This window comes from Drosophila miranda (assembly GCF_003369915.1).
Source record: "Drosophila miranda strain MSH22 chromosome Y unlocalized genomic scaffold, D.miranda_PacBio2.1 Contig_Y1_pilon, whole genome shotgun sequence".
NCBI lineage: Eukaryota > Metazoa > Arthropoda > Insecta > Diptera > Drosophilidae > Drosophila > Drosophila miranda.
In genome coordinates, this window is record NW_022881603.1 from 5,902,204 (window position 1) to 5,925,509 (window position 23,306).

A 23,306-nucleotide genomic window follows, 5' to 3' on the forward strand; every position below is an offset into this window, starting at 1 on the left:
TCTTGAGCTAGATACCATTCATTCAACTTAAATTTTATCCTCAGAATTTCTTCAATAATGGTCAACACTCTTGGCATGTTCGTTATCTATTAAATATTAGTATTTTTATTTTTAACTATAATAATCTTACAATCTTACAAAATTTCTATAAAAGCGTACAACAGTAATTCTTTTTTTGCCGATTCTCCTGCGTCAAATTCATCTCGCGAACAATGGTTGCGAATACTTCATTAACGTTTATCCGATCCTTTGCTGATGCTTCGATAAATGGACAGTCCCAAAGCTGTGCCAAGGCATTACCTAAAAAATAAATTCAAATCAATTAAAGGGAGTCTCGCAAAGAAAATTTAATAGCCAACGGATGAGAGAAATAATGGTTAATTAAGTAAGCAATTCGACTAGCAATACATTTCTGGGATAATCAAATATTGAGTGGTATAATTTCAGGATGTGCCAGGAGTCTCTTTAATAGACACATCTCTTTATTCTGTCTCAACTTTTAAATCGTTTATGCAAGCTGCTATTATGATGTACGTCTATTTTTAATAGCCATTGTTTGACGTTCAAAGGTATATCAAGTTAAATGCACAGGACTGCGATATAAATAGGAGCTCTTAATGATTTATTTCAATGTGTACGCTTACCTTCAGCGGTGGATACCTCTCTTTGGCAATCTAAATCAAATTTATTCGCGACTAGTAGGATGGGTGCTGGCTGACTTCCTTTCACACGAGTGATGACATTTTTCATACTAGAAATATCCTGTTGGCCAAGAGAAGAGAGAAAATATTAGTGTTAGAGAAACTCTCTTTAATGTTGTAAAACTATAAATACCTGAAATGTTTGATGGTTCGTAAGTGAATACATTACAATAAAGCCATGTCCATTCTTGATATATAGATCTCTCATGGAGGCAAATTGCTCTGTTCCTGCTGTGTCCAATATTTCCAAAACACAAGGCGAGCTGTCTACCTGTAAATCGTATGAACAATATATGCATATTAACAAACTGATTCCACTTTATTTATGGATTACTATTATAGTACATTTTTTCTAGCGGACCGGACTCGTCGTAGTCAATCTAAATGTAAATAAATTAAAATTGCGCAGATGCAATGGCACAGTACACACAAAAATGCTTAAAACGCCTTTAAGCGGCGTTTGGGTGGGAATAGTACGTGCTGATTTAATAGTACGAGTTCTGTCTTTCGATTTTATTGAAAATGTTCAACTCCCCCTTATTAAGGGTTATTTTTACGCCCACCCATCGCTGGGTATGTGATGTCTGTGGAAAATGTCTCCTCTCTCCCGCCAGACGAAAACTTAAGACAATATGTATGAAATATGTACTTTGTGTGTACTATGTTCCTGCGTTTACTATTTTCCTAACATCCGGACAATATTTTATAGGGGAATGCAATGCTAGCGAAATCTTAGGCGCATAATTTGTATATTTGCCCCATAAATAAATAAATATAAATGTCACATGGATAATATATTGTGAATCGGCGGCATAAATTGATGTTGAAATTGACTTTAAAACCCTGTCCTCTCGATTCAACACCCACGCCTACGAGTATGCATAAATGTGCACATATCATATGCATGTAAATATGTACATACCATACACACCCGTGGGCACGGATATACATGAATTACAAAGTAGACTAATGTACGCTGTTTACATACATACATATGTGTGTATATAAGTATACCTATATTTTTACATTTGAATGAGCATATAAACGTATATATAACAACAATATGTACATTTGTTCTCGCATTAATACACACAAACATATGTATGCATACATATATTTGAGCAGACGTACATATGTATATGCATGCCTTTTGTGATTACGCATATGTATGTACATATCATGTGCGTTCGTGTGTGTGTGTGTTTCATGTAGAAATTAATTATGTCTGCTATGTTTTATATCCATATGAACATTTACTTACCTCTATTTCCTTGCGATAGAAGTCCTCAATTGTAGGATCATACTTTTCAATGAAGCATCCCGAAACAAATTGAACGGTAAGGGCCGATTTACCCACTCCGCCAGATCCGAGCACAACAACTTTAAATTCGCGCATATTAAATCGAGTTTTTGTATTAGATGCGAATAATGTAGATGCAAATGTATCTACTGTACGTGTTTATACTGCACACTATTTATGTATTTGTTATTTAAATAAAAAACAGTTTACAGAGAAAGATATTTTTGATGGATTGGCATTGCGTGTTAGTGCATGAAATGCATGTATACGTTGACAAATTGTCGTTCACTATTCCATAATCCTTACAATGGATTGTATTTTATACTTATCAAACACATATTATATTATAAAATATAATGAAATGATAATTGATAAATGATGACACTGACACTTATTAAAAATGGAACGGAGCATATGTATGGAGGAAATGAAATAATGGTTTTAGAACGAAAAAATCTTAAGGCAGTTGCACAAGATGGTGTGCCCAGATTTCCGAGTTCCCCCCAATAGTCTTAACTGGTAGTATTTGCTTAAACTTAAATCAAAATGGGCTTAAAGAGATTTTTGTGTGTCATTATTAGAAGTAGTTGGTAGTTAGACTTTTGAGACATAATATTTAGGAAAATTATTTGAAAATTAAACGGATGTCAGTTTTAAAAGAAACAACAAAAAATCCCCCGAAATAAAACGACGACGACCCAAAACTATTTTATGTAATAGAGAGATAATACTGAACATATTACCTAGTTGATTTAATGTTTGTGTGCTTAAATACAACAACAAAGTAATTATGCCCGATACACAAAAGGAGTATAGGGGTTAATAGGTGACAGTGTGTAACACTCCATTAAATATGTATTTTCAATATTCGAGAAAATCAAAAAGGCAGAAATATAGAAAATGATTATGTTTAGTGGTGTATTTCTATATTTAATTTGGAATTAGCTGTGCTAAAAACATGTTCAGCTGAAACTGAAAACAACAACCGCTGGAGACAGCAGATAAGAGAAAGCAAAAAAAATAGTTGCAAGATTTTCGGAACGAAGATAAGCGGCTGACTGAGCAGCGAAGCCTATGGTCACACTATGGCGCTTGGAAAATTACATACAAAATATATCAGTAATTACAGATGTAATTACATGAGATACAGTTTTCGCTAATGAATGTTTTCGAGATTAGAGGCCCTAAGCTTTTATTTGGTAGAAGACGAGAAGAAGGAAGAAGTCTTGCTGGAATGAAATGAAATTAGCGTGTTTTTGATCTCCCTATAATTTGCCCATATAATCGGGCTTTATTCGACTGCTTTAGTTAGATTAAACTTTACTTTACCATCTGCTGTTTTTCTGATGATAGTCGGTATATTATTTCTCAAGTCTGAGTACCAGGGCACGAGATTTCGTGATTATAGCCATAATAAGTGGTGGCAGAAAGTTTCGTTATTTAACTAGTGCTGGTGCGTTTATTCGGTATAATCGATTATATTTGCGCTTTTTTGCCCCTATCTACCTATCAGCGAAACTAAACAAAAAAGTGACCAAAACAAAGAAGAACATCTATAGAGAAAGGGATAAAATTATAAAAGTAAATAAATCATCAAGTGGTGCCGTTCTGCAAAAACTAGGTTTCAAAATGTCGTCATTACAACACAGATCAGTTTTTTTTGCTCATCTCTCGTTTACCAATTCTGCGTTTTCTCTTAAATATAGCATACCAGCTCCTCTTCTCTCTCTCTCTCTTTTTTTTGGTTTTTACTGCCTGGATATATCCAAGTGAGACTTCGTTCGAGTTAACGACACATCATCCGTGTGTCGTTTTACGATACAGATAGGCGCGAAAAAATGGTATTTGATATATGTTGGTAGGAAGCATTACATAAAACATAGGAGCATGGAAGTAAAGGAATATTTCTGTCATATTTACGTTGTGCATATATATGTTTTGTTTTTTATCTTCTTCTTTTCGCTTTACCCTATATACGCAACGCAATGAGACTAGATGTAGCGAGAGATGTAAATGCTTTTGTTTTGAATTTTAGTGAGCATACAATATATTGATTCAATTCAGACTATGAAATAAAATTTGGCTGGACTTAATTAGCTGTGCGTGTTTTGCAAAACGTCGTTTTGCAACAAATAGAGTACCACAATTCAACTGATTGCATTGTGGAGATAATTATATCTGTGGAGATATTATGGGAACTGTGAAGAAATTGATAACTAATATTTATTTTATGCGCTGTTCAAAAAGTTTTACGCATATAAAATGTTATATAGGAAGATAAAAATTGTCTTCTGTTTGCTACCCGTCTCCATGTTTAATTGAACATATTCTTCTACCACCGTTCCGAAATGTTAGTATCGGTAAACCCTAATAGTGTTCTTCGATGTATACATGCAAATATCGATCGTTGCGCATCACTGTCCTTTCCTTCTTTCCGGTGTGGCTCGTTGAATCGGTCAGACAAAATGGTGCGTAATCGATGAAATTCTTTGAAATCATAATACTGTATGTCAAATTTCAATTACTAAAACAAATATACTGTCTTTCTCCAGTAGGCTGCACATAAATCGTTCAGAATAAAGCAGAAATTGGCTAAAAAGCTGAAGCAGAACAGATCGGTTCCGCAATGGGTTCGCCTACGTACTGGAAACACAATCCGGTAAGTAATGCTAATATCTCAATTAGCTGAAAATCTTGTACTGAAGTTGTGGTATCATGTTTTGTGGGCCTTGTTCATTTTCTTTGGTTTCCCTTTGTTATTAAAGCACTTCAATTTTACCAGTTATATTATTTGTGCACCAGTAACGTAATTACATATATTCTAAATCGATTGTATTCATGTAATGTGTTTCTTGTGTGGAAAGTATGTTTTTATGTTTTGATGTTGATCTTTTTTATTGATCTAAAAAATACAAATTTTAACGCGCTGTCACGTGGGTTTTGTGTAAATCAATACTGATAACAAAGTTTGCCGCCACGGATAAAACAAAAACAAAACGTCTATTTGGGGTTAGTTGTAATAAATAGCTTGAATTTTTAGACATTTGATAGTAGGCGCAGAATATTATGTAACTCTTACCAAAGACACAAATAGACAATTTCATGATTATTAATATTCGTTTAACTTTTATTTCTAGGTACAACGCTAAGCGTCGTCACTGGAGGCGCACCAAGTTGAAGCTGTAAGCAGCTGATGTAGACACATTTAATCCTGTGGAAATGCTAAATATATTTTCAAGAATATAAAATAAAGATTCGTTACCGAAGTTCGGATTAAATAAATGGTTTAATTTATGATGCACATGGATCTGGGATATGCGCAAATCAAGCATTACAAAAAAGATTACCGGCCACAGTAAATTAGACGGCATTCTTGCTAGCCAGAAGTTGCCTTGCTACGAGTACTGCTCTATATCCCATTAAATTATAAAATTCGACCAAAGTTAAGGCATTCTAAAACTTATTTGTCCTAGTGGAGGGTGGCGCAAACGTACACTTGCTCGCATATCTCTGCGTACACTTAGAAAACGAACTACATTTTCATGTTTAGTTGCGGATAACTTCTTATATAAGGCACTTTGGGCAAAGATTTTTTTTTTATAATATTCTTTGCTTATTTCTAAACCTATCTACATTTGTTTTTTATTCAATAAAACAAACTTAATAGGAAAAAAAAATCATTAAAAAAAACATAAGACAAATTTGACACCTCAAAAGTCTGCGTACACTCTAACAATTCTGCGTATACGACTAAAATTCGAAGTTGTTAATACTTTGTGGGATCTTAATATCGTTTTAAAACATCTGCCAGACGTCTAGGCATTGAGTCAACCAGATTCCTGGTGTCCTCGGCAGTTATTTTGCCCCATTCCTCCAGGATAATTTCCTTCAACATGTTTTTAGAGCTTATGGTGTGCTTACGAATCCTGCGATCGAGTAAATCCCATAGATGTTCTATGGGATTCAGGTCTGGGGACTAAGGAGGCGATCGAAGCTCAATTTGTACATTGTAAAGCAAACAGAGCTTAACATTGTGGGCAGTATGCGTCGGATCATTGTCCTGTTGGCAGCAAAAGTCGTCTTCAAGCTGTAATTTTTGGGCACTCTGCTGAAGGATTTATTTCAGAATTTGAATATAGGCTTCTCCAAAGTTATATCTGAAGAAACTGTCCGACACACTTGGAAAAAGGCGGGGTATCATGGCCGAGATGCTCGCAGGAAGCCATATGTATCTGGGGTCAATAGGAAAAAGCGTATGGATTTCGCCAATGAGCACATTTCCAAGGTTCCCAGCTTCTGGAAAAGGGTCATTTGTCAGATGAGAGCAAGGGCATAAAAGACAAGACAATTTTTTGGAGGAAAAGCGGAACAGCCATGGACAAAGAACATTTACTTCCGACTGTAAAACATGGAAGTGGTGGTGTAATGGTGTGGGGTTGTATGGCGGCCAATGGTGTTGGAAATCTCGTTTTTATAGAATCCACAATGGACCACAAACCATATATTCAAATACTGAAATAAATCCTTCAGCAGAGTGCCCAAAAATTACAGCTTGAAGACGACTTTTGCTGCCAACAGGACAATGATCCGACGCATACTGCCCACAATGTTAAGCTCTGTTTGCTTTACAATGTACAAAATGAGCTTCGATCGCCTCCTTAGTCCCCAGACCTGAATCCCATAGAACATCTATGGGATTTACTCGATCGCAGGATTCGTAAGCACACCATAAGCTCTAAAAACATGTTGAAGGAAGTTATCCTGGAGGAATGGCGCAAAATAACTGCCGAGGACACCAGGAATCTGGTTGACTCAATGCCTAGACGTCTGGCAGATGTCTTAAAACGATATTAATATCCCACAAAATATTAACAACTTAGAATTTTAGTCGTGTACGCAGAATTGTTAGAGTGTACGCAGACTTTTGAGGTGTCAAATTTGTCTGTTTTTTTTAATGATTTTTTTTTCCTATTAAGTTTGTTTTATTGAATAAAAAACAAATGTAGATAGGTTTAGAAATAAGCAAAGAATATTATAAAAAAAAATCGTTGCCCAAAGTGCCTTATGTTAGAAGTTATCCGCAACTAAACATGAAAATGTAGTTCGTTTTCTAAGTGTACGCAGAGATATGCGAGCAAGTGTATGTGTTGGTCAACCACCCCGATAGCAGTGAAATCTATATATGATAGCCAATGGTGCAGCTTAAAGTAAATATATAATACTCTTCGATATTTGCACTGCCCACTGTTCATCTACATATATATGCTTACGCACGGCAACAGCCCTCTTTCGTCTCTTCATTTCGCACTCTATCGATCTCTCGGGCTCATTCAAACTTTCTTGCATTGGGCACCGCTTGACTTTGATTAGAATGCACATTGTCAACGAACTTTCTTCAATAAGACACTATCTGACCATGTCTGAAATCAATCTATTTATCTACATAAATACCAACTGGAACGTTTCGTTGGGTCGACGTTGCTGTAGTTATCCGCCTGCCAGTCGACTTTAACCACCTGCTATTAGTTGGGCCAACATAGTTCCCATAGTCTCGGCTGAATTCACTAATTGATATTACTAAAGACTAATTCCGCAACTAATCCTCATGTTAACAAGACTCTTGCCTTAGTGAGCCTCGATGATAGCTTTTCTATTATTTCATTCCTTAAATTTTTTTTTCACTTTTTGCACTATGTATAGCCGAAGTAAAATGCATTCCCGAGTAATTCAGTGTAACACTAACGATTTATTTAGCCTTTGTCAAAAAGAAATCGTTTATTCTGCGGGGACCTCGAGCGAGCCGTCATTGAGCTCGTCAATAACATCATGGGGATGTTTGCCATCGACAGTGCATCCAACGCTCTGGGCGGTGCCCAGGACTTCTTTGCAGGTTCCTTTCAGTTCACGGGCCATCGACCTGGGCCTCATTGTACGTGCAATGGCCAAGATATCTTCAAAGGCGATGTTGCCACTGTGCTTAACTGGAATAAGACACGAATTTTATATCCAGAAATACCCAGAGCTATAAACTTACTATTCTTTTGCTTCTTGCGATCACGTGGAGGTTCCTTCAGGGCCTTGATGATCAGAGACGCAGCCGATGGAACCACGGAGATGGTTGCCTGTCTGTTTTGAATTGTCAGACACACGGTGATTTTCAGACCTTTCCAGTCGGAAGTAGCCTTGGCAATGTCATCACCTACTTTTTTAGGGGACTGAAGTCATTTTGTTGAGACCGTTCCGGCAGGTAAACAAATCACATACATATGTACTCACCAGACCAAGTGGACCGATTTTAGGGGCAAGGGAAGATGTTGCTCCTACTTCGCCACCCACACATCGCATGTACACTGAAATTTGAAAGTAACACAGCATTTTTAATAGACATTTTTAGAATGAATTGGCATGCAAAAATTTACACATTTATTGATGAGTAATTTTGTAAATATATGTACAACGAAATACTTAAACGTACCCAATTTTACTTCCGTAGGATCAAATTTGGGAGGCATTGTTGTATCGTGGCTCAAAAGGCTGCTGTAATGTTGAGATTACATTAATATTAACCGATTTCTTTATAGACATATTTAGCTCTGTACTGTACCGCAAAAAGACACACAGAAGAAAAGAAAGAAGAAGCTTATCGATTTCCGGTTAGTGTGTGCTATTACCACCTATCGTCGACACTTATCGAAAATAAAAATAATACAAATCGTTATTACTACTATCGAATGGAACGTGGAAGTGAAACTAATATTAATAATAATATAAGCGCAATAATAGTTGTTTTTACTCAATGATTTTAGTTTGGTATTTATTTATATAATATCAGATTTATTCGGGTAATAATAAGCTATGATTTTAACCATATGAATATTTTGTTGTGAAATGAACTGGAATGCGATGGTAAGGTCACTTAAAAAATTAGCGTGGCTGCTCAGTGATGGTCACTCTATTCTTTGTTTATTGTTTACATACATACATACCGACCATGTTTTATTTGCTAATTTAACCATTTTTCAGCCATTGAATAACGTAAGAGTATGTATGTACTTGTATATATACTTGATTATTTTAGCTTATATTATTTTTCTGTAATTTGACCATTCGATTGGCCTATGTATGTACGCACATACGTAGCGTTGATTTCGGCTCAAGCTACGTTTGGGCGGAAATATTTGTATTGATCAAAATATTCAGCGTCCACTACTCCACGATTTCCGTTCGTGTATCCGTCACGACCTACCTTCACCAAGAAATTCAAGAGCAAATCAGATACATACATATGTATGTATTACCGGCCGGCAGCCGGGTGCAAGGCTTTAATATCGTTTTGTCTATATGTATGTGTATGGTAGTGTTGTGTTGCTCATGAGAGAGTGAACAAAAAAGAGTTGTTCACTTAAGTGAGCAACTGAACATGTTCCTTCCAAGCTGTTCTTTGTTGTTCACTTGTTCTTTTTTGCTCACTTGTTCTTTGTTGTTCACTTGTTCTCTACTCACTTTTTGCGCAATTTTGCTCCTCAAAGGGCATATTGCGTTTACTTCACACTTTTTTGTATTACCGGCAAAGCTGTTTACTCTTTCAAAAATTCAGTATGTCGCTAATTCGAAATTATATTGAAATTTGGAACCATCTGTGCATGAATAGTGAACAACTGAGTGAGCAAGTGAGCAATCTAAGAGAGCAAGTGAGCAATATGAGTGAGTTGACTCACTTACTAAAAAAGAACAAGTGAACATGTTCACCAAAATGAGCAATGTTTACCCAACACTAGTGTATGGAAAGTTCAAGAGGCAAAGCAAGTTCAGTTCACTCCTCATTAATATTAAAACTGTAGCAATTGATGTTGACGTTTAGGTAAAAAATTTTATTGGCAAACGTTTATTTTGTTACTTAGTTATTCAAACATGGATGCTTCGAGTTTCTGTTTTATTTATTACGATCTTCAGAACCAGATTTAAGATGTAGAGCCAACTAGACTATAACAGCATCTTTGAATAAATTTGCTTCAGATGTAAATGCAACAGAAATTAACGGCAACACGTTTTGTTTATTTGTCCAGAGCCGTATTGTTCTTAGTTGCAATAACGCACTCCTCTCCACATGCTTTAAGCACAGTGCACTGCAAAAAGGAGAAATTAATAAATATGAACAAATGCCAGTAGGTGAAATATTTAAAGTATCTTACCAGTAACTCCTTGCCATTATCAAAATCAGCACGTAATGATTCGCCAATCTCACCATCTGGTACCTTCAAGTCTTCACGCAAGTCTCCGCCGTCCGACATTAGGGTGAGTAAGTTGTCGTCACTGACGGCAATCAACTGGAAGTCTTCACGTTTAACATGGGGAACATCCATGTTATGAGTAGATGGGCAAATATCCTCATATCTGTAATAAAAAGCAACAAAATACACGTGTGTTAAGAAATGTCAAGATGCTTTGCCTGCAATCAAAATTTTTATTATAATTGGAATATGTTTTGGACATATTTGTATGTATTGGTCAGAAACTGGTTCGTACGTCGCTTTTAATTTGGTTTCTTTCTTAAGGCGCTTCGTGATAATTTTGAGATAAGATTATCACGCCATATAGAACTTACATATACATACACAAGTACGAACGTCCGAATACAAATGTTAGGAAAACGTCGATTTCGCGTTAAATAAAGCATTGGTTCACATAAAACATACTTACTTCTTGTTGGAAAAAATATCAATTCCAACCATATGAACTTTAGCATGTCCATGCTTTCCGGTCTTGGACGTAGACATCTCGACGATTTTGCATGGCCTCGACTTCAACATAACAAATCCGTTTTTGCGTAGGGCCGAGCATTGCATCGGATAAGTGGTCGATGCTCCGGAATCGGCCGTGTCAAAATGATCGTCTAGGTCTGCCATATCTGCCACGACACAAGAATGTATTGATTAGTTAATTTATTTGTTACCAGCCTCGCACAAGAGCACTGAAGTACATTCACATGCTACATATGTATGTATATCCATTCATAAATTTGCAAGTTCATTGGCATATGTATGTATGTATGTAAATACATGTCTGCATATGTATATTCCGAAATACATATGTACACACACCCACACACTTAGTTTAAAATTGGCAAGTTACACTGCAATGTTCCATTATTTATTTTGCTAAAATTGTTGAGACATAGGACAATGCCAAGACCTGATCATTTTGTGTACTCAAGATATGTACATATGTGTGTATGTCTGTGTGTACACACTTTCTTCCACCTAGATTGCACATGAATGCAGTCATAGGTTAATTTTATTGCCGACTGCATTTTAACATTTCAAGCGCACAACGAGGGGGTTAAAACTTTTATCAAGTATGCCGAATGAATTTGCAAATTTTTAAGCCGCAAATTTATAAAAATAGCACACCTACTTGTGAATCAAGCGACTGTTCCAACCGAAGATGTAAAACGAAAGAACCCTGCTATCGAATGAGACTCACGTTTTGTTTCCGGTCGATAATCAACAAAACAGGAATGCCCAATGCCACTCTGAATTTTTCTCAATGTGCTCATCCGATAGATTATCATTTTTTGGAACGATGAAACTAAACTAATTCGAATTGACGATAGTTTCCTAAATTATTTAATTCAGCAACAACATGAATACAAACTAACGTTTGAAAGGTGCGAAATAATATCTCTGTTATTTTAAATATTGACATGTATAATTGTAACTGTTTTCTTATTGTTGGTTAACTTTTTTAAAATAAACTTCAATTGGAAGGGACGGAATTACGGTACCATTTTCTATGTAATTTATCTTTTTTCCGCTGTGCGGGTGTGACTTTAGTTTCAATATTGGTTGTTTCAGCTTAATGTTGCCGCTAGATATAGTCATAATGGCCGATTCTGTGACCAACGTTGCTTTGTCTTCTATTATTCCGTCTGCCCGTGATCGAAGACCATTACTGTTGCTAGATTTCGTTGAGTTGCGTACGTGTGCGTGTTCGGTATCTTCAATTGTCTTGGACTTGCGAGTTGTAGCTGTTGAACGACGTTTAAATTTGCTGCTAAAGTCATTTTCACTTGTAATATTCTTTAACGGTTCGGTCAAAATTGTAGTATTTTATTGTTTCCGTCTCTGAAAGATACTGCTTGTTTTTTTTTGCTTCAGTTTAAAATTACTTCTTTCAGTAATGTTGCGTGTAATTTCAACGGGAGTTTTTTTTGTTGATGTTATAATGCGGTCTTTTCTAAATGTCCGCTTTAGCTTAGTCCTCATCGTCGCTGGAATCGTGGACGTTGACGTTTCGTTTAATTTATTATAATTGTCACTACTAGCTATTTCGGTCTTATTTTGTCGGTATTTCGGGGTTTCTTTTGTGGTTACAATATTTTTGAAATGTATGTAGTTTTAGTGATTTTAATTTTCTCCGCATTATTGATGTCATATTTTTTCTAACTTTTTCAGGTTTTAGGATGGGTTTAAAGGATTCTGTTGTTACAATTGGTAAGTAAGATGGATTTTCTTTGATTGTTTGCACTGTTGTCCAATTTTTGTAATTTTCTAATATAAGTGGGAATTCAGTTGTTTCTGTAGAGATAACGGGATTCGCGCTGCTGCTGTACTCGACATCAAAAACGGTCATTGTTGTCTGTATCGGGATCGGGATCGTCGCTTCTTTCGTTGGTATCGCTTTAGTTGTAGTCTGAAGAACCTCAGTAGTAATGGAAGGGGGCATTTCAGTTGTTATAATAATTGGTTTCAGACGATAATCATTGGTTTCTTTTGCTGAATTGTCTGCAAACCTATTCCCTGAACGAGGTAGAATCACATCATCAAGAGTAAAGTAGGTGTGAGTAATATAATTTAAGTATGGAAGGCTAGTTGTTGTCAGTGCTAAATCGCTGGCCACGCTATTTAAGCTGCGAGCATATTCCTCTCTTGGAAAACGATTTAAAGTATTCTTGAAACAGTCATCTGATGTTCTTGTATTTGTTATACTTTCTTGGCATAAGGACCAGCCATTATTTGAAAAGCTCGAGTAATTCCTCTTATTCTCGACGCCTTTTGAAAATTCAGAATTGGGAATCGTTCCTGCTGTCAGAGGTACAAAGGGGTTGATGGGGCCCAGCCTGTAGTCCTGGGTTGTAGTTGTTGGCGTAGTTGGAACAGTGTTAACATTTCTGAAGACGCTGCTGGAAAATCATATAGACGTCAATGATTAAAATGCTATTATACATTTTAATAGATACCTTTTGGAAGATCCATATATATCATGGTATGGTGTAGGAGAATGTACATATCTGGGTAGCAAGTGGATATTACGCATAAAGTTTTTTAATCTCATTTTTCCAACTAAAATTGGAGTCCTGGCATTGTACCAATAGAATTTTCTCAAAGCATTTGGTTGTTGTCTGTAGAACATGTAATGTGGAGGATCTACAGGCCACATCTAAAACGAGGGGGAACGTTGTGAGTTGCTGCGGACACCGCAACTCTACGGTTATACCCGATACTAAGTCAGTATGGCTCTCCTCCGGCAGACGCCGCTAATATTAAACGACACGACAAAGAGTGCGTGCGAGAGAGACAGAAAATCAGTCTGAGCGTGACGTCGGGCGCTGCGTAGCCACTGCAAATTGATTTGTTCCTATTGGCTATAAAAATGATCTGATCTGATCCAGATTCAGCAATCTGATAGATATGGTCATTATCTATGATTCTGCGTTTTTAGTTTTTTCGAATGTGCAATATTGTGGATGCAACAGATTTTCGTACTTTGTGTGGGCGGAAGGGGGTGGGGCGAAATTTCGAGATACACGTTTTATAGTAAGATCTAACAGAAGTGCGGATACCAAATTTGGTTACTCTAGCCTTAATAGTCTCTGAGATTTTTGAATATCCCCAGATTTTCGTCCTTTGCGGGGCGGAAGGGGGTGTGGCGAAATTTTGAAACAAATTCGTCTCGGTCCGATATATTAGGAGTGTGGATACCAAATTTGGTTGCTCTAGCTTTTGTAGTCTCTGAGATCTAGACGCTAATGTTTTACTCTAAGCAAAGCCGCCTATGCTACGTGTGTGTTAGAGAGAGACAGGGCGAGAAAAAATGAAATTGTTTTCTTGATGCTGGCTATAATAATAATAGGATCCAATTCAAATTCTGCAGTCTAAAAGATATGGTCATTCTCTACGATTCTGCGTTTTTGGTTTTCTCATATCTTTAAAATTGTGGATGCCACAGATTTTCGTCCTTTGTGGGGGCGGAAGTGGGCTGGGCGAAGTTTTGAAATATTTTTGTAGCAGTGACATATCACAGAAGTCTGGGTCCAAAACATCGTTGCTCTAGCTCTTATAGTCTTTGAGCACTAGGCGCTGAAGGGGACGGACAGACGGACGGACTGACAGACGGACAAACGGACAGACAGACATGGCTCAATCGACTCGCCTATTGATGCTGATCATGAATATATATACTTTATGGGGTCGGAAACGATTTCTTCTGAACGTTACACACATCCACTTTTACCACAAATCTAATATACCCCAATACTCATTTCGAATATCGGGTATAAAAATTGTAGTCATATTCCAAGCGGAAAGAAGGATCACACATATCCAAAAAAACCTGAAATTAAATGAGAGTAATCGATTCGTTGTAGCCAAAAGAAGTATCTGTATTGTTTAATTTATTATTATTATTGTAAAACTTTGTAAGTATATTTGTGAAATTAAAACATACCTTCTGTTGGAAAAGCTGTTTAGTAAAAATCCTATAGCAGCTTTGCAATATTTTCCTGCCATTTTTCCCATACGTTTTTACCGTTTGCTTAAATCAATATCAAAAGACAATGAAATGATATAATTACCCCCTACATTCCGTGCTTACTGCAATTAGTTCTTCTACATGTATTTTGCGTGGTTCCCGAGGACGCCCATACTTCTGTTAAACGTGGTGAATAATCATACGAACTTCAGGCAAGGGTATAAGGATGATGCAGAGATGCAACAATTACCAAAGAGAAGATGAGCTTGCCCAAGCGTGTATTTTCATGCTTCATAGCCCACACGCCGAGAAATAAGAGATTGCAAACAGCATCTGCAAACTCCTAAAACAAGATCACTTACACTTAATCAAATGTATGTGGAAAGGTCATTCATAAAATATCAACACTTACCTAGTCATAATTATTTAAACACATCTATCAGCTGCTGGTTAAACTTGATGTATCAAGTGCTTTAGAAATTTAATAATGAAGATGAATGGATAGATTGAAAATAATGATATTATACCTTTTCAGAGTGAATGATTACCAGGTTAACAATACTTTAGTCATCTGCATTAGCGTTGTTGCCTACATAGACACATCGATATATATTACAACAAGATAGAAAAATGGGAGTACTTCAGATACAGAGCTTACTAGTTAGTGCAAGTAGACTTTTGTAGTCTGCAGCAAAAAGGTATTGACCAATATGTTGGGGAAAGTGAAAGTTAATATTGTTGTCATTTACATGACAATAGGTAAGAGATGCTAAGAACCTAACATGTACGGATATTTTTACTTCAATTGGATTATATTACATTAGGCATCACTTTTGTACTAGTTAATATAACTGCATCTTCTACCTACATTGGACCGAGTAGACAGGTATGATTTGAAAACGAGGGGGAACGTTGTGAGTTGCTGCGGAGACCGCAACTCTACAGTTATACCCGATACTAAGTCAGTATGGCTCTCCTGCGGCAGACGCCGCTAATATTAAACGACACGACAAGGAGTGCGTGCGAGAGAGACAGAAAATCAATCTGAGCGTGACGTCGGGTGCTGCGTAGCCAGTGCAAATTGATTTGTTCCTTTTGGCTATAAAAATGATCTGATCTGATCCAGATTCAGCAATCTGATATATATGATCATTATCTAAGATTCTGCGTTTTTAGTTTTCTCGTATCCTCAATATTGTGGATGCAACAGATTTTCGTACTTTGTGGGGGCGGAAGGGGGCGGGGCGAAACTTTGAGATATACGTTTTATAGTGAGATCTAACAGGAGTGCGGATACCAAATTTGGTTACTCTAGCCTTAATAGTCTCTGAGATTTGTGAATATCCCCAGATTTTCATCCTTAGCGGGGGCGGAAGGGGGTGTGGCGAAATTTTGAAACAAACTCGTCTCGGTCCGATATATTAGGAGTGTGGATACCAAATTTGGTTGCTCTAGCTTTTATAGTCTCTGAGATCTCTGTTTTACTCTAAGCAAAGCCGGCTATGCTACGTGTGTGTTAGAGAGAGACAGGGCGAGAAAAAATGAAATTGTTTTCTTGATTCTGGCTTTAATAATTATACGATCTAGTTCAGATTTTGCACTCTAGAAGATATAGTCATATTCTACGATTCTGCGTTTTTAGTTTTCTCGTATCGTCGAAATTGTGGATGCCACAGATTTTCGCCCTTTGTGGGGGCGGAAGTGGGCGGGGCAAAGTTTTGAAATATTCTTGTAGCAGTGACATATCACAGAAGTCTGGATCCAAAACATCGTTGCTCTCGCTCTTATAGTCTTTGAGCACTAGGCGCTGAAGGGGACGGACAGACGGACGGACGGACAGACGGACAGACAGACATGGCTCAATCGACTCGGCTATTGATGCTGATCAAGAATATATATACTTTATGGGGTCGGAAACGATTCCTTTTGGACGCTACACACATCCACTTTTACCACAAATCTAATATACTCCAATACTCATTTTGAGTATCGGGTATAATTAAACATTTATCCAAGAAGAGTACGAAAACTTTTCAATAAACCAAAATTATTTTTAAGTAAGCTCTGTATCTGAAGTACTCCCATTTTTCTATCTTGTTGTAATATATATCGATGTGTCTATGTAGGCAACAACGCTAATGCAGATGACTAAAGTATTGTTAACCTGGTAATCATTCACTCTGAAAAGGTATAATATCATTATTTTCAATCTATCCATTCATCTTCATTATTAAATTTCTAAAGCACTTGATACATCAAGTTTAACCAGCAGCTGATAGATGTGTTTAAATAATTATGACTAGGTAAGTGTTGATATTTTATGAATGACCTTTCCACATACATTTGATTAAGTGTAAGTGATCTTGTTTTAGGAGTTTGCAGATGCTGTTTGCAATCTCTTATTTCTCGGCGTGTGGGCTATGAAGCATGAAAATACACGCTTGGGCAAGCTCATCTTCTCTTTGGTAATTGTTGCATCTCTGCATCATCCTTATACCCTTGCCTGAAGTTCGTATGATTATTCACCACGTTTAACAGAAGTATGGGCGTCCTCGGGAACCACGCAAAATACATGTAGAAGAACTAATTGCACTAAGCACGGAATGTAGGGGGTAATTATATCATTTCATTGCCTTTTGATATTGATTTAAGCAAACGGTAAAAACGTATGGGAAAAATGGCAGGAAAATATTGCAAAGCTGCTATAGGATTTTTACTAAACAGCTTTTCCAACAGAAGGTATGTTTTAATTTCACAAATATACTTACAAAGTTTTACAATAATATTAATAAATTAAACAATCTTTTGGCTACAACGAATCGATTACTGTCATTTAATTTCAGGTTTTTTTGGATATGTGTGATCCTTCTTTCCGCTTGGAATATGACTACAATTTTTATACCCGATACTCAAAATGAGTATTGGGGTATATTAGATTTGTGGTAAAAGTGGATGTGTGTAACGTTCAGAAGGAATCGTTTCCGACCCCATAAAGTATATATATTCTTGATCAGCATCAATAGCCGAGTCGATTGAGCCATGTCTGTCTGTCCGTTTGTCCGTCTGTCAGTCCGTCCGTCTGTCCGTCCCCTTCAGCGCCTAGTGCTCAAAGACTATAAGAGCTAGAGCAACGATGTTTTGGACCCAGACTTCTGTGATATGTCACTGCTACAAGAATATTTCAAACCTTTGCCCCGCCCACTTCCGCCCCCACAAAGGACGAAAATCTGTGGCATCCACAATTTTAAAGATATGAGAAAACCAAAAACGCAGAATCGTAGAGAATGACCATATCTTTTAGACTGCAGAATTTGAATTGGATCCTATTATTATTATAGCCAGCATCAAGAAAACAATTTCATTTTTTCTCGCCCTGTGTCTCTCTAACACACACGTAGCATAGGCGGCTTTGCTTAGAGTAAAACATTAGCGCCTAGATCTCAGAGACTACAAAAGCTAGAGCAACCAAATTTGGTATCCACACTCCTAATATATCGGACCGAGACGAATTTGTTTCAAAATTTCGCCACACCCCCTTCCGCCCCCGCAAAGGACGAAAATCTGGGGATATTCAAAAATCTCAGAGACTATTAAGGCTAGAGTAACCAAATTTGGTATCCGCACTTCTGTTAGATCTTACTATAAAACGTGTATCTCGAAATTTCGCCCCACCCCCTTCCGCCCACACAAAGTACGAAAATCTGTTGCATCCACAATATTGCACATTCGAAAAAACTAAAAACGCAGAATCATAGATAATGACCATATCTATCAGATTGCTGAATCTGGATCAGATCAGATCATTTTTATAGCCAATAGGAACAAATCAATTTGCAGTGGCTACGCAGCGCCCGACGTCACGCTCAGACTGATTTTCTGTCTCTCTCGCACGCACTCTTTGTCGTGTCGTTTAATATTAGCGGCGTCTGCCGGAGGGGAGCCATACTGACTTAGTATCGGGTATAACCGTAGAGTTGCGGTGTCCGCAGCAACTCACAACGTTCCCCCTCGTTCTTCTTATGAAGAACAGATCTGATACAGATTCGACAAGCATTGGGGTAACCACGTCGTATCTTAGTTGGATAAATACCTTCCATGCCGTTAGCTTATGCTTGTCTAAAAACAGGATTACAAAAGAGTTTTCGGAAGCAGTGAAACGTCGCGCTGCTAACAACCAGTCTCCTTCGTATAAATACATAAGAACATTGTATGATTACCTCTTTATAAATCCAAATAACTTGTATTTAAAAGAAGAATACTGCAAGGACTTCAATTCGACCTGTGGGGTGTAACGCTTGGATCAGCCGAGAGAGCTAGTTCGCAGCGCCATCTAGTGGTCGGCACCGTAATGGCCGTGGCAGAGCATACCCCCTCTATGGGCTAGGTTTGGGAGGTCACGAAAAGGGGCATAGGAAAGGGTGATAGATTTAACAGCCCAGATTGTCAACTTTCTCTGGCATTTCCCTTGTTCTATGAGAGGGCCCGAAGGTTCTAGCATGTTGAGGGGCTTGGCTTCGGTCTCTTCCCATTTTGGCGCTCGACCCGAGCATTCGTTTTCTTTTATCAGAAAAAAAAAATATATTTTTTATCTAAGTGCTTCAGAAACGAGAAAGTCTCGAGTTAATCCGGCGTTAGTTTTTCCAAGCTAGGTAAGATGGAGAAGGGGAGAAAGTAATTGGTCAAACTAGTTAGATGATTTCATCCACATAGGACCGGATATTGGCGCAGTTTATACGGCAGAAGAGGAACGCCGTGTCGCCGCATTTTCATTACAATACCGACCCGGTTCAGCTTCACGGATCCAAAGACGCCGAGGCGTCGAGTAGATCGAGAGACCGAGGGACGCAAAAGAGGTCCAGAGGAGCAGCCGAAGCTGCGGTGGAAAATTTACAGGCCCAAGTACCCGGGCACCAACGACGCTAGCGGGAGTTGAGTGGTTTTTGGAAGAAAAAAAAACTCCATTTTCTGGTTGGAGAGCGAGCCAAGGAAGGGCTACATAGCGCAGACTGAGCGCGATCAAGAACAGTCTGAGATTTCGAGGGGCGGCGCGAGTGGTCGTCGAAAACAGCCCGATTGCGGAAGGTCGGGAAGAGATCGGGAAGGCAGAAATTTGAAAAGAATTAATATGTGTATTGTCGAGTGTTTTATGTTAATTTAAATAATTTTTTTTTGTTAGTTTTTTTTTGAGAAAGACATCGGCAGTCGGCAAGGGGCGGCGCGAAAGAGAAAAAGAAAAGGGGCGAGAAAGTTTTTTTTTAGTGTAATGAGTCGCTCAAAGTAAGTGTGGAGAGAGGAAAGTGGGGAATTTGTGAGTGAGTTTTTGTTGTGCTTTATGCCACTCCCTATCGGAGTTCTCGTTCCAGGTCCGATTCTCCTCCGGAAAGCGCTTTCGTCGGTGGACATGCGGATCTGCGGGTGAGTGTGAAAGAGAAATGTAAAAGGCTCAACTCGAACGATTTGACTCGAGTCCCACTGAAAAAGTAAAGAGGAGAGGGACAAATACTTTATATGCTTCCCCCCTTACTGTTTCTATTTCTTCCCCCCTTTCGGTTTGGCCGTTGTTAATCTTTTTATATGTGAAATAATTATTCATTTTGTTTATCACTATTATTAAGTCATTTTGAAATTCCATCTATTTTATCTGTTTTATGCGTACCTATTTTTGGGTTAGGTTTAGTTTTAGTTTAGAAATTTGTTTATGTAGGGTTCAATAAATTTTATAATGTTCTAGAATATAGTTTTTGTTTGCCTTCGGCTAGCCAGATGCCCCTGAGAGCCCCATGAGAACGCAGAGGGGTCATTCCGTGAAAATTGCGACCTAGGGATGGCCAAGGAAGGGAGGGTCAATCCGCTTCAACGAGATCGGAGGCGAGGAAAAGCGTTCGGGAACAGGTAGAAGAAAGAGCCAATTATGTGTTCAGTCGAATTTTAGGTCCAAATTAACTCTCGTCGTAGCACGCACAGATTATAACCTTGTAATAATGAGAATAGGCATTAAGTGAGAGGAGGGCAAGATCACCACCCCACCTAGCCGACGAGCCTCCCAGCCGGGAATATCTGCGTGCCCCCTTCTCTCACTCCCCGACACCTGCCAAGTTCGTTACAGTTATAAGTAATTATTAATTTCATTATTATAAAGTTAGTGGCGCCCAACAATGGGACCCAAAATAATTGGTAGAACCGCATCTCGATGTGGTCAACAATATCGCAGGAACACACATCAAAAACACTTTCGATTTTTCTGGCAAACTAGATACTATGTAGTAAGCTTGAGAAGAGAAGCATATACGTTGGTCAGTCTGCATTCTGTGTAGAGAAGAGTTTGGATCTCAGCAGTTATACAAGACCAGGTGTGGCCACGAATTTCATAAAGCTTGCATAGTGCCATATTCGAGGGAAAATGCCAAATGTCCTAGGTGTGGAAGAGTCACTTTTGACTTGCAAGGCGGCGCATCGGGCTCGGGCATGCAAACCGCCAAACAGCAGGCAGGAGGCAAAGAAAAAGCTTCAGGCACCCCAGCGGCGGGAGCACCCGTTAATAACCCAGGGTCGGCTCCAGTGGATAGCGGGAATATAGGGATCATGATTACCCAAGCAGTGCGGGCCATGCAAAACGACCTTTTATCCCAGTTGTCGGAGCAGATGGCGCAAATAATACAAACCAATGTCGCTGCTCATCTTCAACTGACTGGCCGAGATCATCATACTCGAAACTTAGCTCAGGACCATAGTTCGCAGGGTCAGGAAGCAGGCGGAGGCCGAGAATCGACAGGATTTTACAGAGAGGGCAGAGACACTCCTAGAAGTTTAGCTTCCGACCTGTCCCAAAGGCCGGACAAGGTCGTACACATTATGAATGGTTGGAAGCTACGATTTAGCGGGAATGCGGAAGGAATTAGCGTTGATAATTTTATCTATAGAATAGAAGCTCTTACCCATTCAACGCTGGAAAGCAACTTCGCGGTGCTATGTAGCAACGCTAGCATCCTCTTTGACGGAAAGGCTCGTGAATTCTTTTGGAGGTTTCATAAGTCAGTGGTAGTTGTACGATGGGACTTGCTTTGTCAGGCATTAAGGAAACAGTTCCGAGACACTCGCACGGATGTGGACATTCGAGAAGCGATCAGGGACCGGAAGCAAAAAGAAAAGGAAGGGTTCGATGCTTTTTATGACGCCATAGTTCAGCTAATGGATAGTTTAGAGTCTCCCTTGTCAGAAAAGTCTGTGGTAGACATACTGCGAAGGAATTTGAGGCCCGAAGTAAGGCACGAGTTGCTTAATATAAACATAACTTCGGTTGGGGAGCTCAGGGAAATATGCAGACGAAGAGAGAGTTTCCTGGATGACGTGAGACGGAATTATGGTTATCAAAAGAGTGTCCCTTTCCGTAGGCAAGTGGCTGAGTTGGTGGAGGAGCACATGTCTGATGACGCAACGGAGTTTTCCGAAGGGGAGGGCGAAGGCGAAATAGGAGCGTTGGCCTTGGTATGTTGGAACTGCCATAAGGAAGGACATCGGTACCAGGATTGCGAATCCAAACGCAAGATCTTTTGCTATGGGTGTGGCATTCCAAACATTTACAAACCAGCTTGTGAAAAATGTCAGAAAAAAAACGGCAGGGCGAGCACACAGCCTCGTCAGCTTCAAAGTGTGCTTCGCCAAAAATCCGCGAACCCAGACGCCAGCCAGTAGGAAAGCAACACCAGGCAGTTATAGATACAACCATTCCAGTCCAGTCCGTCAGTAGTGTAGCAACAAATTTATGGCACAATTTCATTAATTCTCATTCAGATGCAGAGGCTGCAGAAACACTGTTCCGTCGTAAATCCAATTCAAGACACTCCAAACGGATGAGATCATTTTGGAAGGCAGCTAAATCAATAAATGCGATTAGGTACAAAGAGCTAGATAAACGTCCGTACGCAGAGGTAAACATTTTTGAGCGGCCAGTGCTTGGGTTGTTAGATACGGGGGCAGCGATGAGTGTAGTTGGTGGGAATTTGGCTAAACAAATAATCACCAGTAGGATTCCATTTAAACGGGGAATCTCAGTTGCTCATACTGCAGATGGCAAGCGGCAGGAGGTTCTGGGGCGATTGAGAACTCCAGTCACCTATGATAAGGTTGTGAAGGACTTGGAACTACATATCATTCCGTCGCTTAGCCAGGACTTATATCTAGGAATCGATTTTTGGTCCACGTTCAATTTATTACCTCCGGAGATGCAGGTAGCAGAAATTTGTCAGGAATCGCATGAACTAACTCTAAGCCAGAAAGAGGATTTGCAGAAGGTTGTGTCGGGATTTCCATCCTTTGCAGTCTCTGGTTTGGGTAGAACATCGGTTTTGTCGCACTCGATCGATGCAGGAGATGCCAAGCCCGTAAAACAACGGCATTTTCCCGTGTCACCAGCAGTGGAGAAATTGCTGTATTCTGAAGTGGACAGGATGCTCAAATTAGGAGTTATTGAGGAATCTGATAGCGCCTGGTCCTCTCCAGTTGTGCTAGTCCAGAAACCGGGAAAGGTTAGACTTTGCCTAGACAGCCGGAAGGTC

At 38.8% G+C, this 23,306-nt stretch overlaps 4 protein-coding genes across 4 annotated transcripts; 1 reads left to right on the forward strand and 3 right to left on the reverse strand.

The window, feature by feature from the left end:
• Positions 1-68: 68 nt before the first annotated feature.
• Positions 69-2,402, reverse strand: LOC117191097 (ras-related protein Rap-2c-like). The gene is made up of 4 exons (XM_033396060.1): positions 1,963-2,402; positions 835-972; positions 645-762; positions 69-300 (listed from the first exon to the last, which is right to left on the reverse strand). Exons 1-4 carry the CDS (start codon positions 2,095-2,097, stop codon positions 146-148), a joined length of 546 nt encoding a protein of 181 aa, XP_033251951.1. The 5' UTR covers positions 2,098-2,402; the 3' UTR covers positions 69-145.
• A 1,960-nt stretch (positions 2,403-4,362) lies between these two features.
• LOC117190762 (60S ribosomal protein L39) lies at positions 4,363-5,218 on the forward strand. Its single transcript, XM_033395824.1, has 3 exons — positions 4,363-4,469; positions 4,557-4,660; positions 5,139-5,218. The coding sequence occupies exons 1-3, from the start codon at positions 4,467-4,469 to the stop codon at positions 5,185-5,187; spliced, it is 156 nt and encodes a 51-aa protein (XP_033251715.1). The 5' UTR covers positions 4,363-4,466; the 3' UTR covers positions 5,188-5,218.
• Positions 5,219-7,731: 2,513 nt separating this feature from the next.
• On the reverse strand, positions 7,732-8,686 carry LOC108159505 (60S ribosomal protein L12). The gene is made up of 5 exons (XM_017292862.2): positions 8,606-8,686; positions 8,477-8,538; positions 8,278-8,351; positions 8,036-8,216; positions 7,732-7,982 (listed from the first exon to the last, which is right to left on the reverse strand). The coding sequence occupies exons 2-5, from the start codon at positions 8,511-8,513 to the stop codon at positions 7,777-7,779; spliced, it is 498 nt and encodes a 165-aa protein (XP_017148351.1). The 5' UTR covers positions 8,514-8,538; positions 8,606-8,686; the 3' UTR covers positions 7,732-7,776.
• Positions 8,687-9,845: 1,159 nt separating this feature from the next.
• On the reverse strand, positions 9,846-11,518 carry LOC108159506 (eukaryotic translation initiation factor 5A). Its single transcript, XM_017292863.2, has 4 exons — positions 11,416-11,518; positions 10,702-10,909; positions 10,194-10,395; positions 9,846-10,127 (listed from the first exon to the last, which is right to left on the reverse strand). Exons 2-4 carry the CDS (start codon positions 10,905-10,907, stop codon positions 10,056-10,058), a joined length of 480 nt encoding a protein of 159 aa, XP_017148352.2. The 5' UTR covers positions 10,908-10,909; positions 11,416-11,518; the 3' UTR covers positions 9,846-10,055.
• Between the last annotated feature and the right edge of the window lie 11,788 nt (positions 11,519-23,306).

Coding starts and splice junctions, on each gene's coding strand:
- LOC117191097 (XM_033396060.1), bottom strand. CDS start 2,097: ATGCGCGAATTTAAAGTTGTTGTGCTCGGATCTGGCGGAGTGGGTAAA. Junction 973..1,962: donor TCTATCGCAAGGAAATAGAG/GTAAGTAAATGT, acceptor TACGATTTACAG/GTAGACAGCTCGCCTTGTGT. Junction 763..834: donor CGAACCATCAAACATTTCAG/GTATTTATAGTT, acceptor CTTGGCCAACAG/GATATTTCTAGTATGAAAAA.
- LOC117190762 (XM_033395824.1), top strand. Junction 4,661..5,138: donor CGTACTGGAAACACAATCCG/GTAAGTAATGCT, acceptor TTTTATTTCTAG/GTACAACGCTAAGCGTCGTC.
- LOC108159505 (XM_017292862.2), bottom strand. CDS start 8,513: ATGCCTCCCAAATTTGATCCTACGGAAGTAAAATTGG. Junction 8,352..8,476: donor TCCTACGGAAGTAAAATTGG/GTACGTTTAAGT, acceptor TTCAAATTTCAG/TGTACATGCGATGTGTGGGT. Junction 7,983..8,035: donor TCGCAAGAAGCAAAAGAATA/GTAAGTTTATAG, acceptor GTCTTATTCCAG/TTAAGCACAGTGGCAACATC.
- LOC108159506 (XM_017292863.2), bottom strand. CDS start 10,907: ATGGCAGACCTAGACGATCATTTTGACACGGCCGATTCCGGAGCATCG. Junction 10,396..10,701: donor GATATTTTTTCCAACAAGAA/GTAAGTATGTTT, acceptor TTTTTATTACAG/ATATGAGGATATTTGCCCAT. Junction 10,128..10,193: donor ATAATGGCAAGGAGTTACTG/GTAAGATACTTT, acceptor TCCTTTTTGCAG/TGCACTGTGCTTAAAGCATG.